Here is a 16,233-nt window from a genome sequence, read left to right as displayed (position 1 = left end):
CAGCGGTGGGGGCCGCCCAGCTGGAGGGGTAGCGGGCAGGACGTGGGTATTGGGCAAAGCGGCAGGGAGGGGGGTCAGATCCCCCCCTCCCTCACCTGGGTCCCCCGACCACCGCTCCTCTCCAGCTTTAAAAAGTTAAGTAGCATCGGCTACTATTAAGAGGTAACGGGCGGGGATCACTCACCTCTTCCGCGTTCCAGCGTGCGTTCCACTGACGTCACTTCCTGCAACGCCGCCCACTGTATTGTAAGTCCCCTCCCTTTACCTCTTAATAGTAGCCGATGCTACTTAACTTTTTAAAGCTGGAAAGGAGCGGAGGTCGGGGGACCCAGGTGAGGGAGGGGGGGATCCGACCCCCCTCCCCGCCGCTTTGCCCAATACCCCTGTCCTGCCCACTACCCCCTCCAGCTCTGCGGCCCCCCACAGCTCCGGTCCCCATAGACTTTAATGGGGTTCGGTGTTCGGCCGAATATGCCAAACATCTGGATGATGTTCGGCCGAACCGATCCGAACGAACATCCAGGTGTTCGATCAACACTAATCCCAACATCAAAACTGTCCATGTAAACAAGGTTAAAGCAAGCCCTAAATGTACATAAAAAGCAAAATCTATGTTGGTTGATGAGGTTCTCTATGCAGAATGAACAGCCCATCATTCTTCAACCAAATTAGCTCCATCCCAAGTGATAGTATTAGGAGCCCTGCAGGATGTAAACACTGTGCTGACCACATATGAGCCGTACAGGTTAAACCACACTTCCTTCTTAAGTTACACCTTTATACAGTAATTACTTCTAGTAGCACATCCTTTTTTTAGCCTGTGCAATTAGCTCCAAAGCCCTGGCCTTCAAAAATATGATAAAGAGTAAACCATATTATTTTGTTTACATTTTTCACATTGTTCTTACTTATGTTATTAACATATATGTACGGAATATTTGAAACAGAATGGGATACCAACTCAGTAAATTGCACTTGTTTAAGACATGAAATTGATTCTGTTTTTTATTTAAAAAAAATATTTCTATAACTGGTGGTGGCATGACTAGACTATGATCAGTTCTGTCTTTACAGTATAGTGTATATTTATATATATATAGTATATACCTATGCTATACATATATGTAACATTAAGTAGAGTTCTGTGTATACCTGTACCCCAATTCCAGAACATGTGTCTGATTCCACAGACACAGCATATAAGACCAGGAAAAAATCTAGACACAGCCAAGCATAGTGTTATATTTCACAAACACATCTGTCATACATTCTCACTTCATTTTTTTTCAGTTGCAAATTTTATCTTGCTAATGTATTTATTACGTGCCAACACATTGCACAGCTCAGTTCAACCATTTTACTGAATTGACAGCTATCAGCATCAACATATATTTACATAGCGCTTAGAGAGGGCCAGAGGGGAAAAAATAAATATATATATATATATATATATATATATATATATATATATATATATATATATATATATGTATATATATATATAATATGACATATTTCTACTTTAACCCTCCTTACTAAGGGTCCCCCTAACGCTGGGAATACGCTATGAGTTTTTTCGGGAGATAGATGGCTCTATAGATAATTTCCAACAGGTCCAATATGATTTCGATCATTTTTCTGATCAATTTTCTCATAGAAGTGAATGGAAATCGATCAGAAAAATGATCGGAAAACCGATTGGAAGAACGATCAGAAAGTAAATCTGCCAAAAAAACTCATTGTGTATTCCCAGCATAAGATTACAGAGGAGGCTTTGCTCTCTTCTGGAGTACAGCGTCCCTTTAAATGATTGCTCAGATGAATGGGTTTTGTTTCTGCAGATGAGTTGTAAGTGCAGAGTAGAATATCAAATGGGAGCACATAGCATGTTGACACAAGGCTCGGACTAAGCTTTTTTTCTACACACAGCTGTATACTGAGACACAGCTATGGATTCATTTACATAATACAATTTTCTGAAGCTACAGGGTTGACTCAGAATGAGAGAGACCCAGCAGCAGAAGAGATCTGAGTCCAATTGTTCTGTTTAACCAATAAGTTTTGGATGAGAGAATTGGTGTGGTTTGTCTTCCCAAAACAAAAAGGGGGAAATATCTTTTGGCTACATGGGCAGACCTACCAGAGAAACCAAATAGGAGGGAAGAGGATTCTTTGTCTGAGGATCTGAGATTTTATCTTATCCACAAAGGAAGCAAAGCACTGCTCTTCAGTGTGCTGCATGAGCTGGTCAGGGACTTCATGCTGTACTACAACAAGCTGACTTGCAGCCCGTCCTCCACATCCTGGTGTGGAAGTCCAGACTACTAGTCCTCGCTGGCTCTCAGGCTCTCTGCTCCAGGGTCTTCTTGTGATCTAAATCAGAATTTTCCTCTCTCCTCCGGACTGGCTGCTCTGTGGACTGTGTAGAGAAGTCACTGCTGCTGCTGCTGCTGTAACCAGGGATCTGCTTTTATAAGGATGATTGTGTGGGAGGCTGTAGAGACATAATCCCAGATGATGACTTTCCAAACTGTGAGTATATCTACTTCTGCACCAAGCAGCAAGGCTTCATTCTGAATGTGTCCTGGAGGAGCTGAAAGAAAGACATAATAGAGAAATGATAATGTTGGGTCATAACTGTAAACTTTTTTGTTACCTCTTATTTTTTGTATGTTAAATGTAAGGTCAAGGGGAGTTCATTTCTAGACCCCCAAAACATAAAAACCGGTTATAAAAACAACAGATGGATGGATAGACAGATTTTTATTATTCTATTCTAGTGTAATATCAGAGCAAGTACAGACAGTTCATATACGTGTGTTTGTATATGCATAAATTAATATGTAATATGTATGTGTGTTTGTGTATAATATATATATATATATATATATATATATATATATATATATATATATATATATATATATATATATATATATGTACACACACATATATTTCTTTATTTTTTTAATTTGTTGTCATTATTTAAGCACACATTAGCCCTTATTAATTTTTTCCGCTTTTCTCCAATGTTTTCTCCTTAGTAATATTTTTACGCCTTATCAATAAAATGCCTTTTAAGCCACCAGCAAACAAGAAAATACTCAGAATAATTTTGTTAGTACTTTTTCATCGACTTTTCTTGTAATTCTTCAATTGCAGAGTGCTGAAAGGTTATTTTAAACAATTCAAAAGGTTAAAAAATTGTCTCCAAGGAGAAAAAAAAATTGTTAAATTTGTTAAATAAGGACCATTGATTCTTGCTCTGAAGTTTGTATAGAAAGCTTAGATGACCAATGTTTAAATATTAATTAATAGAATTCGAGCACAAAATTGATTTAATTACAGGATGTTTAGGTACTCAAAAATGATTTTGCATAATGTTATATATGTGCTCATGATAATACTTAATTAGACTGTAGTTTACTTTTTTGTTAAATTCTATTAATAATGAATAGGTACCGGTAGTTTGTAATGCTTACTAATTAGGATTTAACAAAAATATCGGTGATTAAAAAAAAATACAAATAGACAGGAGGCTCATAGCCTTGAACATCTCACTTTATATATTACCTTTAGTCTTACTTTTATTGCTTTTAGTATCATCCCTATTTCAGCTTTCTTCCTGTCCTGAAGCTGTCTTGAAGTTAAAGACTGAATAAGCAGTTTTTCCCCCTCCTATATGATCTGCATCAAAATGTATTTAAACAGAAGAAAATTACCCTGGCCTGTTTTCTTTGGAAAGATTAAAAAAGATACTTGATGAAAAAAACCCAATAAGGTTGCTGGTCAGTGCCAGTTATTTTGATAAGGCTGGTGCTTCCATTCTGAAAACAGTGCTGCCTTTGGAAAGTCAAAATATTTTAAATTATAGTCATTTTATAAAAATTGCTGCAAGTAAGCAAAAAATGCTAAGCTTGAAACCCCATCATTTGTGTAGATTTTGCTCTTGCTTTGAAATTTCAAATCCTTTCCCATTTACAGTTTACGTTTCACAGAACGTTTTTAACGTTCTGGCCTGATCTGGGGGTTTTCGCTGTCAGGCGCTTTTGATTTTGTAATTTCGCAAAGTATAATAAACACTGAAAAAGTCATGAAATCTCCTCCGCATCCTGAGCTCTGTGGTAGGGAAAATGTGAGAAAATGTGAGCCTAAAGCCTCGTTTGATGATCTCCTGTAGCAAGTCTGCCTTCTGGAAATAATTTTTGGGAGGTTGAAGTGCATGGTATTAACAGATTTAATGTGGCCATTCAATGGATTGGTTGGATACTGGGCAAAGTTTAACCCCTTCAACCTTACTAGGCCTCAGAGCCCTCCTCTTAATTCCTCTCAGCCATACAGAGGTTAACGACGACGAGCCTGTTTAACCAATCAGCAAGAATTCCATCTGTGAAGAATTATATGTTTAATTAGTAAAAACAGGCATCTTAAAAGACCTCATTAACTAATCAGAGCTTGAATTTGCTAGTCTTAAATTTACTTCAGACGAATCTGTTCTTGTTTTTATTGAAAACTGTTGCTAAGTGGCAAAGGTTATAGGCAGACGCTGCTGTAAAGGCTGTCACTGAACTGCTTGGTAATTTTTTTTTTTTTTGTGACGTTCATTTAATAAAAAAAAAAAGGGCGATAGAGAAGGAGTCACTTTTTTCATGGCCTAAGCTGGTTTAGGTCACAGTAGGTTCTCAGGGGATGGAAATGGTCCATGTGTCTGTCACTTATCAAGAGGAAAGTGTGGGGCCATTTTAGAATAACACATACAGTGGTGAAAAAATACATGTCAGCACTAAGCAGAGATGTATTTTCCTTGTCTATTTTTTCTTCGGCCTGCTTCAACATCATAATTTTTTACCGAGGGCAGAGGGAAGGCAAATGGGGAAGAGAAGCATGTGAAGTGTAGCATTTTGTAAACTGTAACTAATTTCACTCACATCTGTGTCTAATTGTTGTCTGACTGCACATTCTTAAGCGTCCATTTATTTTCTCTGGACCACTATGTGGATTCAGCTGACCAGCCTAAGTGAGGATTAGTTGTCTTAAAGTTATTTTGATTAGGGAGCCATTTTTCTTAATCTGGTAACACATAACACATGGTTTAAATACACTCTAAATACACTTGGGTAACCCTTTTATTTTACAAAATACATTTTAGTATTTTTCTTTCTTATTATAGTGAATTGATGTTTGCCAGGTTAGTCTGCAATACCTTCAAAACAAACAAACAAATACTGCCATGGCAAGATACAAATACATGGTTCCTATAGTGGATACTTCCTTTCTCTCTTCAAATTATATATATATATATAATACACGGAAATAGTATACTATGTATGTAATTGTACCTGTATTGCTGCATGTCATGATTGCACAGTGCCTTGAACTCCTCATGTATATACAGTATGTTCCAAAATATTTATTTTGTACCCTGTACAGCGCTATGGTAGATGTTGGCGCTATATAAAGTAAAAATTTTATATATATATATATATATATATATATATATATATATAAAATTTTTACTTTATATAGCGCCAACATCTACCATAGCGCTGTACAGAGTACAAAATAAATATTTTGGAACATACTGTATATACATGAGGAGTTCAAGGCACTGTGCAATCATGACATGCAGCAATACAGGTACAATTACATACATAGTATACTATTTCCGTGTATTATATATATATATATATAATTTGAAGAAATTTTATATATATATATATATATATATATATATATAAAATTTTTACTTTATATAGCGCCAACATCTACCATAGCGCTGTACAGAGTACAAAATAAATATTTTGGAACATACTGTATATACATGAGGAGTTCAAGGCACTGTGCAATCATGACATGCAGCAATACAGGTACAATTACATACATAGTTAATATGTGGTTTGAGATATCACTAAAAGTGGCATGTTCATATGGCAAATTACAGCAAAATAAGAAACAATAGGAGGAGGTCCCTGCCCTTGCGAGCTTACTATATATATATATATATATATATATATATATATATATATATATATATATATATATATATATACTGTATATATATATATTCTTAGGCCTGCTGAAAAGACGCCTGTCAGATACTTTTAGCTACTCTTTTCCTATTAATTATTTATTTTAAATCATATAATCTTGACTTTATAATGATGAGTCTTGGTATGTATTTTTCAGAAATCTGTAAAAAAAAAATAGGTGCAGGAAGATATACCAGCCTTCCTACACGGATAAACATTCTAAATATTAACAGAATAATTTTAATTCTGATAAAAGTCTGAGAAGTGAAAACATGCTGGACGGGGACATTTCACTTAAAATGCCTCATCTCTGCCTTTTGTGCTGAGATCATCAAAGAGCCGTCAGTTCAGGGTGAATGGAAGCGCACATCAAAGTTTCTGGAAGTAGGATTTCAGACAATATGCTCCTGTTGCTAGTGTGGAGTTTGTTTTTGCTTCCTTAGCCAAAAACCTTTCTTCACTTTGGGCCTTATCACCTGTTTGCAGTATACACTGCCTGCAGTAATGCATATCATCAACAAACCTTCCCAGCAAACCCTGCTATAGATCCAATCTTTGAGTCAACTCCATCCAAGCCAGGAGCAACACGCATCAGGCCAAAGTACTATCTGCATAAAAAAAAAATAGTAAAACTACCCCCAAGAACTGTTACACACAACTAATTTGCAAACTTGCTTATATAAACATGCAATTAAAATTGGCTAACTCCTATATGAAAGGAAGGTTAGCGTATGGCTTGTCTGTGGCCTGCCTTGATTAAACAGCATACAAATTGTAAGTTGTTTACATTGCATTGCAATGTTTATTTCATGTGCGGTTTCCAGGTTTGTCCAATTAGGATGAGAAAAATAGAGGTACTGTACAATCACCCAGATCAGGTTGTAAGGCCATTCCTCCTTCTCCCTATCAATCCCAGGAACTGCACTGCTGGATTTTTAAATGCCCTTTAACAAATGAGAGAGGAGTGAGCTGATAAGATTAGGACACTGTCAAGAAGTGGGGTTTGTTCCTGTGATAACAGGAGAGGAGAGATTTTTTTTTTTTTAGGATGCTGCTGTGGGTTTAATGCTTGAGCTACTTCTGTTCAGCTTGTTCATTCTGCTAATAGCTACCTTTCCCAAGCACCTTGTCCTGGCTACCTTAGAAAACTGCTTTGCATGTTGATTGGGGGAGGGGTAATCCATTTTGCAGCTGTCATAGACCAATGATGAATCACTATCCTTGCCATTTGGCTGCCTTCCCCCTGACGGGGAGAAAGAGGAGGGGATCAGCAGGGAGAATCCACAGTTCAGACTCACTAACATGAAGACAAAAATGACTTTACTGACATAGTGTCTTCTTCTGCATGCAGTCTGTCTAGTATCAGTCTAGCGAGACAGTCCTACAATTACCAACGCAGACTCCATCCGGATATTACAATAACTTGTGTGTTGTGACTTCTAGGTGTAAAATAAAACAACTTCTACGTCTGGTCAGATGTTGCGGTTTCCCCCCATCAAAGGTAAGGGCTGCTTTGCTTTTCTTGGATAAGAATTACATTTTTGGAGCTATTATTCTTGTGTAGTCTTAATTTCATTGAATTGCATCTGTAGCACATACTAGTTGAAATTAATCAGTCTTTTTCATGGTACAGTCAGCACAGATTCTTGGAGTATAAATTATGTGTTACTCTATTGCTTTACAAGTTCCAAAGAACTAGGATAAATGTACAGTTTAAACTTTATTACACATGTAAGTAAATTGGCATTTTTTATGTGCATATTATTATTTTTTCACCAGTCTATGACTAAGCCTATGACATGCTATTTTTAATCTTATTTTTTTATTTTTATATAATGATTGGAGATCACTATAAGCGCATATTTTACATCCCTAGCTTCTATCAGCAATTCAATTTATCAAAAATGATAAGATATTAGTAGAGATGCTTTACATTGGAAATTAACATTACAGATAGGCTTCAGTGTTATAATTAGTTTGACGCATCCTTTCTATAAATAGTCTGACAGTAATAATAAATACTGCTATTTCTAGTTATTAAATATTAAGATCAAATAGCATGTAAATAGATAGGGATACTGTTTACAAGCTCCTTCTCAATTATTATTGAGTATATTATATTGAATATTACTTTTATTTAGTATTGATACTTTGGAGCACATTATACCAAATTTACTTTATATAAAAGTCAAATCAGTTTCTGCAAATTAAAAAAGTAATAATAATATGCATATCAACCTAAAGGAATACATATATATACATATACATATATATATATATATATATATATATATATATATATATATATATATATATATATATATATATATATATATATATATATATATATATATATATATATATATATATATATATATATATATATACATAGTGATCTCATGCACACACAACACACACCTGTAGAGTATATATAGTGACCTATCTCTATTATGTATACTTACTGTCTTACTGATTACTTTATCGCCATCTGTTTTTAGCTTGTGTTGTGTTTGGAAAGTGCACAAGCCTTTTGCTGCAACTTATTGTGCACTAGCTGTGCAGAGCAGCAGATGAATCCAGCCCCTGTAGTAACAGCAGTTTAAAGCCTGCATGGATTCCCTGTATGTTGTCCTTATCCCTTTTCAATTGGGCACGCTTTATGTAATCCACAAAGCAAACAACTGAGCAAACACAATGATGTTTTAATGCTGCATTTGTTTCAACGGAAATGCAGGGACAATTAACTAGTTTGCCAGAGTAAACACGCGCATCATGAATACCCCTATTTACTGTCACAGGACTGCAGGCTACATCAATTGCTTGAAGTGTTTGCAGACCCTTTAAAACACAATTGGATGATAAATCATGGCAGCTTGTGAGTGCTGAGTGCTAATTCAATGACAGTAGGCTGTTTGCACTAATAAGCTGATAATGCAGATAATTGTCTACATTAGAGAGTACTGGCAGGGCTGATACAATGCCATATTGAATGGGCTGTGTTGCTTTGGTCACGCGTAACCCTCATCAGGGGTGCTTATGACCATTAAACTACATTTTATTAGAAATGCAAATAAATGCTTAGTACTTCTCAGAATGCATTTCTCCAGTATAAAATAAATCCATAATCATTTAGATCATAAATTAGTAAAGGAATAGTTTTTAATCTGGTCCATTAATTTTTTTATAAAAAAAAAATATAGTAAGGCCTACTATTTTTTTTTCTATTTACAAGCTATTATTATAATTATTATTATTATTATAATTATTATAATTATTATTATTATTATATCACTGAGTATATAGTTCACCTGATTCCCATGGTGACTGTGTTTTATTCCTGTGATGGAAGATATGGATTCACTTCTACACAGGTGTAAATATTTGAGCTTTTATATAATGCTCTTTTTACGTAACTGTTATTTACATTTGCTAAACTGCACTATTTCTCTCCACTCATATATTTCATATATTTATATCATTTATTTTTACCAGGTTAAATTTTGAACTTCTCATTTGATTATTTGAATTTTAATGTAAAATATTATTATTATTATTAATATTATTATTAAGAGACTGATAAATATAAAGAAATGAACCAAAAAATAACAAAAAGTTTCTTATAATACCCAACGCTTACAGATGTATTCATAATAGCAAATCGTAGAGAGTCGATGACTATTAAGACACAATCAACACGCTGTGTTTTTCTTAAGCTCTGGGGCCTGAAGCATATGGTGCAGCAAGGCACTAATAGATTGTTTCTGTGGTGGAGCAGGGGGTGGGGGGATAGGATGATAGCTGCCCATTGTATTCATGGCTGATGCTGGCTTCATTTCAGGTCTATGGAAATGCAGGATCTAGCTAGTCCACAAAGTCGTCTTAGTGGCAGTAGTGATTCTCCCAGTGGGACAAGCCTTGATAACTCACACCTAAACAACAATTCCATGACACCAAATGGCACAGAAGGTAGGTAGCATAAACAGTTGGGTTGTATATTTTTGTCCACGTGTTCACATACAGTATACTTTAATATCTTTATTACATTTTCATGTTGGTTAAATAAGTGTTTGCCAAGAGATGGATGAACAATATACACTAACAGAGCTATTGGATTACAATACTGTATAGTAGGGTGTCAAGTTCTACTGAAATCAGTTCAGGGTCCTGATAGGTTAATGTCATAAGGGTCTGAATTTGTTCTGTTGTGCGCTCAGCTCCTACAAAACAGCAAAAATGTGCAAATTGTAGAAATAAAAAGCAGCTAAATGTATTGCGATTGTCAATCTGGTAAAAGTATTGGAACATATTTCTAGCCTACTAGTGAGGTGTTTGTCTGCCCCTTACACTCTTGAGTGTGATGGTGTTTTACGCCACTGAAAGAGCTACGTATTATACACTAAAATGACAATACACTATCTAGTACAAAAGGCTTATGATGACAATACGTTGTCAAAAACCAGGCTAGAACTAGGTCGGATTTGTGCACTGTACATTACACCGCAAAGTCCAGCCTTAATGAACTGCACAATGGTTTTGGGTTTCATTTGGAACGTATTCCTAAAATGGGTCAGTACCACAAACAGAAACAAAAATGTTAAAGGGGGACGTGATGTGATAATATAATCTGCCACCCACAGATCTACAACTCTTCTGGTCACCCCAACATTAAGCAGATGGACCAAGGACATCAGAGATGATGATCCTCTGAAAGAGTGCCCACTGGCCCAATTTCAGCACGCAAAAAAACAGCACAGTATTTCATGATTTGCCAATGAAAAGAAAGAGCCCATACAGCGGCAGCTAATATTTCTGTAGCTATGACGCTAACCTGAGCCTTACGAAAAAATCCATAAGTCAATGTTTTTGTCAAGCATCAATCATAGGCTAGACTGCCAGGTTTCATAAAATGCTATTAATAGTTTAACCACTTGAGGACCCACCCTTTACCCCCCCTTAAGGACCAGCGCTGGTTTAGGTGATCTGTGCTGGGTGGGCTGTGCAGCCCCCAGCACAGATCAAAGGGCACTCAGAGCGATCAGATCGCCCCCCTTTTTTCCCCACTAGGGGGATGATGTGCAGGGGGGGTCTGATCGCTCCTCCTGGCTGGCATTTTGCGGGGGGGGCACCTCAAAGCCCCCCTCCGCGGCGAAATCCTCCCCCTCCCTCTCCTACCTGCTCCCCCGGGAGATCTGGGCTGCACAGGACGCTATCCGTCCTGTGCAGCCAGTGACAGGACGTCCCCTGTCACATGGAGGCGATCCCCGGCCGCTGATTGGCCGGGGATCGCCGATCTGCCTTACGGCGCTGCTGCGCAGCAGCGCCGTACAAATGTAAACAAAGCGGATTATTTCCGCTTGTGTTTACATCTAGCCTGCGAGCCGCCATCGGCGGCCCGCAGGCTATTCACGGAGCCCCCCGCCGTGAATTGACAGGAAGCAGCCGCTCGTACGAGCGGCTGCTTCCTGATTAATTAGGCTGCAGCTGGCGACGCAGTACTGCGTCGCTGGTCCTGCAGCTGCCACTTTGCCGACGCACGTTATGAGTGTGCGGTCGGCAAGTGGTTAAAATTGGTCCGTGTTGCTCTGTTTGGCTACACATAGTAATAAATCTGCAGCCATTCAGTGAAAAGATTAGTCTAAATACTATATGCAAAATATATTTTATAGTAGAATACTAGACTGCTGATAATCTAACTTTTCTGATTAAAACATTTATAAGAAGATGGATATAAAGTATTTTAAAGTTTTCTGGGGTTGTGTTGTGCTAAGGTACATACACACGTCAGATTTGCTCAAACGACCCGTCGTTTGGACGTCCAAACGACCGGTTGTTTGGACGTCAAATCGGGCGTGTGTGCAGTCTGTCGTTCAGAGAAGAGAGGACTTGAGCGATACGCTTTGCCGCTCTTATCAGCTGAACGACAGACTGCACACACGCCCGATTTGACGTCCAAACGACCGGTCGTTTGGACATCCAAACGATGGGTCGTTTGTGCAAATCCGACATGTGTACGCATCTTTACTGCAATCTGCTCTGATCCCTTATCCCTTAAATCTAGATATGCACAGGTAAAGTAAAGGTCCATACACACGTCCTGATTTTCCGACCAACTTGTAGTTTGAGCGACAAGTTGGACGTGTGTATGCGCAGTTGAGCGACTGATAACAGCTGTTTTGCCCGATTCGCTTGGCGGATCAGTTTGACCAACTGTCGTTCAAATCACTGTCAGGTCCGTACGCGTGTACCAGCGGTCGTTTGACCAACTAATAAGTCAAAATGATGTGGACGTGAGTTGAACTAAGAGTCAGACGACATGTAAATTAGTTTGCCTGTTGTTTGCTTGAAAAGTCGTTCAAACGACAATCAGGCGTAAAGTTGGATGTGTGTATGCACCTTTAGTCCCTGTCTTATTTAACTTTTCAGATACCTATGTCATAGACTTGGTGTTCAATGTAACATCAAAACCATTAACCACCTTTCCACCCACGTTCTTCAGAGTGCTATAGCAAATACATGTTGAATGAATAGCAATAATTACCTCTGGTAAAGTCAAGTTTAATACTAATTAAAACAGAAGTTTACTTTATGACCTCTGACCTCAGTATACTGACTTTTATATCTGACTAACTACAGCTGTATCATATAAGCCATGCATTAAGTAGGTAGTAACAATCTAATGCAGTCCCATAAAAAACATATTTTAAGATTTTAATATAGCAAACATTACTAATGATGATAAAATGGTACCATTTTTCATCTGGGTAAATACAAAAAAAGTCAGTCATGGCATATAAAGTTAGATGATAGCCCACTATCTGTGTATGTAGTGAGATTCCGCAAGTTCAATAAAGTTATAGATGCTGTTACAGTTAGTAGTCAGTAAAATAATGTCATGTTAGGCAGAATATGGATATGGAGCTGTAACATGTGCTATTTTAGGCTAAGAGCATATATTTAAGCACAGTTAAACTCACCTGGGCCTATAAATGCTTCCAGATCAATAGGCTCTTTTGACAATAGCTGGAGTAGTTTACTACCATTGTAGGCCTGCATATAACGACAGGGTCTTGGGCATACATGCAAATATTGACTTGTTTTTACGATGCTTGCATTGCATTGTAGTAAGGATAACTGTGTAAATGTATATATAATTGGAAAGGCTTGTGAAAGGGCAGGTGATTTGTGAATACACATTCAGTAATTGTCTGCATTTGTATGGTCATAAATATGCTTTTGATGTAATAAAGGGTGTAATGTGGAAATGTACGAAATTCTTATTTTCACAAGTTTACATTGCATGTGGTGGTTGGATTTTATATACATTGTTTGGTAAAGTGCATTAATATACAGCATATGTCTAAAATATTTCCCTTGTTATTGACTGTCTTCAATAACAGCATACAAAGATGTAAAAAAAGTGTTTTCCCATTCCCCTATGTCCTATTAACTGAATATATGTCTGCCTTAGATGAGCTGATTTTTACTTTTGTAAACAAGAATGGTATCTGAGTAAAAGGATAACAATTGTTTTTAAAATAGGACCTAATTTATTTAAGAAAAAAAGTTATCCAAGAGTCAGACCCTCTTAAGGCCTTGTCACACAGGCAACTGAGTCATTCACAGCTAGTCTCAGCAACTGGTTATCACCACTAACTCTATTAACACTATTAATGTATATTTAATTCTAGTCATAGCAACTAATAGTGACCCATTTGACATGGTCCTTAAACTTAAAGTGGACCTGAACTCTTAGTGTCCTCCCTGCTCTAAAAGATTTCCAACAGTATCATAACCGTTAAACAAAAAACATTTTTTTGTTACAGCTGAAACAAGTCCTAAAATATATCTGCACTGTTTCTACTTCCGGATTCATGGAAGCAGACATATTGTTGTTAACATCCTGTACTTTTAAATGAGCTTATCTGCTTATCTGCCATAGGCAGTCACGTGACACGGGGAGAGGTCAAATTACAATCACAAAAAACTTGTGATTAGACACAGCAGGGGGAATTAAACAGGCTAAACTCTCAAAATACATACAGGGTGCACTTCTCTATGTTTTCCTTCTGTCCTGTGCAAGAGTTCAGGTTCACTGTAACTACATTCACCCCCTTTAGTAACAATAGTTGTAACCAAGTCCTTCTTATAATTTAATTTCAGATCAGTTTTTCATATCACTACACTCTTCAATACAGAAATGCTTTCATTACAGAAACACTGGTTCATTTTCATTGATTTCCTTTTTTGCTTCCGTGGCATGGCATCTCCTCTGGATTCAGATCAGGAGGGCTCTAACTAGGCCACTTCCAAAGTATACTATGTTCCTTCCCGGTTGTTCTGACATAGATTTTTGAGGTATTTGTATCAATATTAACCACCAGTAATATTGCCATGTACAGGCAGTGCGCAGCAATGTTACCGTTACTACCGCTGGTAGTGTACTAAGTGTTACACTATTAGTGTTAGCCAGGGTACATGATTAATGAAAACTTTACCACGGTAATGCGCATTATACTTGTGTAATGTGCAATACTGTAGGAACGCTCACGAGAATCATGTACTGCTACACTAATCGCATAGCACTCAGTACACTGCTAGCGTTAGTAACGGTAATATTGCCATGCACTGCCTGTGCACAAAAATATTACCAGCAGTTAATTCATCAACCCCATTGTCTTCCTGCATATTTCAACTGTGGTACTTCATAACTGGGCATTCTGATTAAGAAGTTTGTAATACGGTGTAGAATTCAAAGTTGCTTTAGTAATAGTAAATGCGTCAGATGCTGAGGTTGCAAAGTATGCCTTCTCCATGATGTGTTACTGTTGGCTTGGTCAACCTACTGGGGAATGTTGTATAAGCTAAACATAATTGGACTTGTGTTGTGTTTACCATGAGCTTGCTGGGTAATCTGTAACTCTGTGTTTTTCAAAGAGTTCTACTCTAGATTTGTCTGTCTATGGAAAAACATCCCAAGAGTTTTGGGCATTTTCCATGGGGTATTTTTTTTTATATATATAAGAGACAGTTATTAATATTTGCATTGCAGTGGTTTCCATCTTCTTACTTCCCCATTAATTTTAGTCTACCTTTTATTGAGAAGTCCTACACATTCATGTAAGTTAAAGGAAACCAGAGACGGTGATAGCTAAAGGTTTGAGACTTACCCGGGGCTTCCTCCAACCCGATAAGCATGTGTGAGTTCCTCTCTGTCCTCCCGGATCTGCCGTTCAGCTGCAATCAGCCTCGGTAACTGGCTCAGTTGCATCAGTCGGTGTCTTCTGCTCATGCGAGTGAGGTCTGCATCTGCGCAGAAGACCCTGAGTGATGCAACTAAGCCAGTTACCGGTGCTGATTGCAGCTGAACGGCAGACCGCAGGAGGACGGCAAGGGACTTACACGTGCTTATGAGGCTGGAGGAAGCCCCGGATAAGCATCAAACCTTTAGCTATTGCCAGCTCTGGTACACTTTAAAGGATACCCGAAGTGACATGTGACATGATGAGATAGACATGTGTATGTACAGTGCCTAGCACACAAATAACTATGCTGTGTTCCTTTTTTTCTTTCTCTGCCTGAAAGAGTTAAATATCAGCTATGTAACTGGCTGACTCAGTCCTGACTCCTGACAGGAAGTGACTACAGTGTGTCCCTCACTGATAAGAAATTTCCCTTTTTACCTCTTTCTTGCTCTCAGAAGCCATTTTCTGCTAGGAAAGTGTTTTATGGTTGGAATTTCTTATCAGTGAGGGTCACACTGCAGTCACTTCCTGTCTGAGTCAGGACTGAGTCAGCCACTTACATACCTAATATTTAACAATTTCAGGCAGAGAAAGAAAAAAAGGAACACAGCACAGTTATTTGTGTGCTAGGCACTGTACATACACATCTCTATCTCATCATGGCTAGAGATGGGCCGAACCTCCGATTTTAGGTTCGCGAACCGGGTTCGCGAACTTCCGCGGAAGGTTCGGTTCGCGTTAAAGTTCGCGAACCGCAATAGACTTCAATGGGGATGCGAACTTTGAAAAAAAAAAATAATTATGCTGGCCACAAAAGTGATGGAAAAGATGTTTCAAGGGGTCTAACACCTGGAGGGGGGCATGGCGGAGTGGGATACACGCCAAAAGTCCCCAGGAAAAATCTGGATTTGACGCAAAGCAGCGTTTTAAGGGCAGAAATCATATTGAATGCTAAATGACAG

The 16,233-nt window shown here is 37.9% G+C and overlaps 1 protein-coding gene across 5 annotated transcripts in view; it reads left to right on the top strand.

The window, feature by feature from the left end:
* The first annotated feature begins 1,973 nt into the window (after positions 1-1,973).
* Positions 1,974-16,233, top strand: part of EYA1 (EYA transcriptional coactivator and phosphatase 1) — a 185,363-nt gene continuing 171,103 nt past the window's right edge. For 4 of the 5 annotated variants that reach the window (XM_068237501.1, XM_068237500.1, XM_068237499.1 and 1 more), the window contains exons 1-2: positions 7,284-7,530; positions 9,868-9,995. In XM_068237501.1, the coding sequence (XP_068093602.1) occupies positions 9,872-9,995 (124 nt within the window). In that variant the 5' untranslated portion in view covers positions 7,284-7,530; positions 9,868-9,871. Of the gene's footprint in view, positions 2,533-7,283; positions 7,531-9,867; positions 9,996-16,233 lie in introns of those variants that run through there. The other variant, XM_068237498.1, reaches the window with a different exon arrangement.

The sequence above is a fragment of the Hyperolius riggenbachi genome, chromosome 5 (assembly GCF_040937935.1).
Source record: "Hyperolius riggenbachi isolate aHypRig1 chromosome 5, aHypRig1.pri, whole genome shotgun sequence".
Lineage (NCBI taxonomy): Eukaryota > Metazoa > Chordata > Amphibia > Anura > Hyperoliidae > Hyperolius > Hyperolius riggenbachi.
Note: the sequence above shows the minus strand (reverse complement) of the source record. Positions and strands in the feature narration are given on the sequence as shown.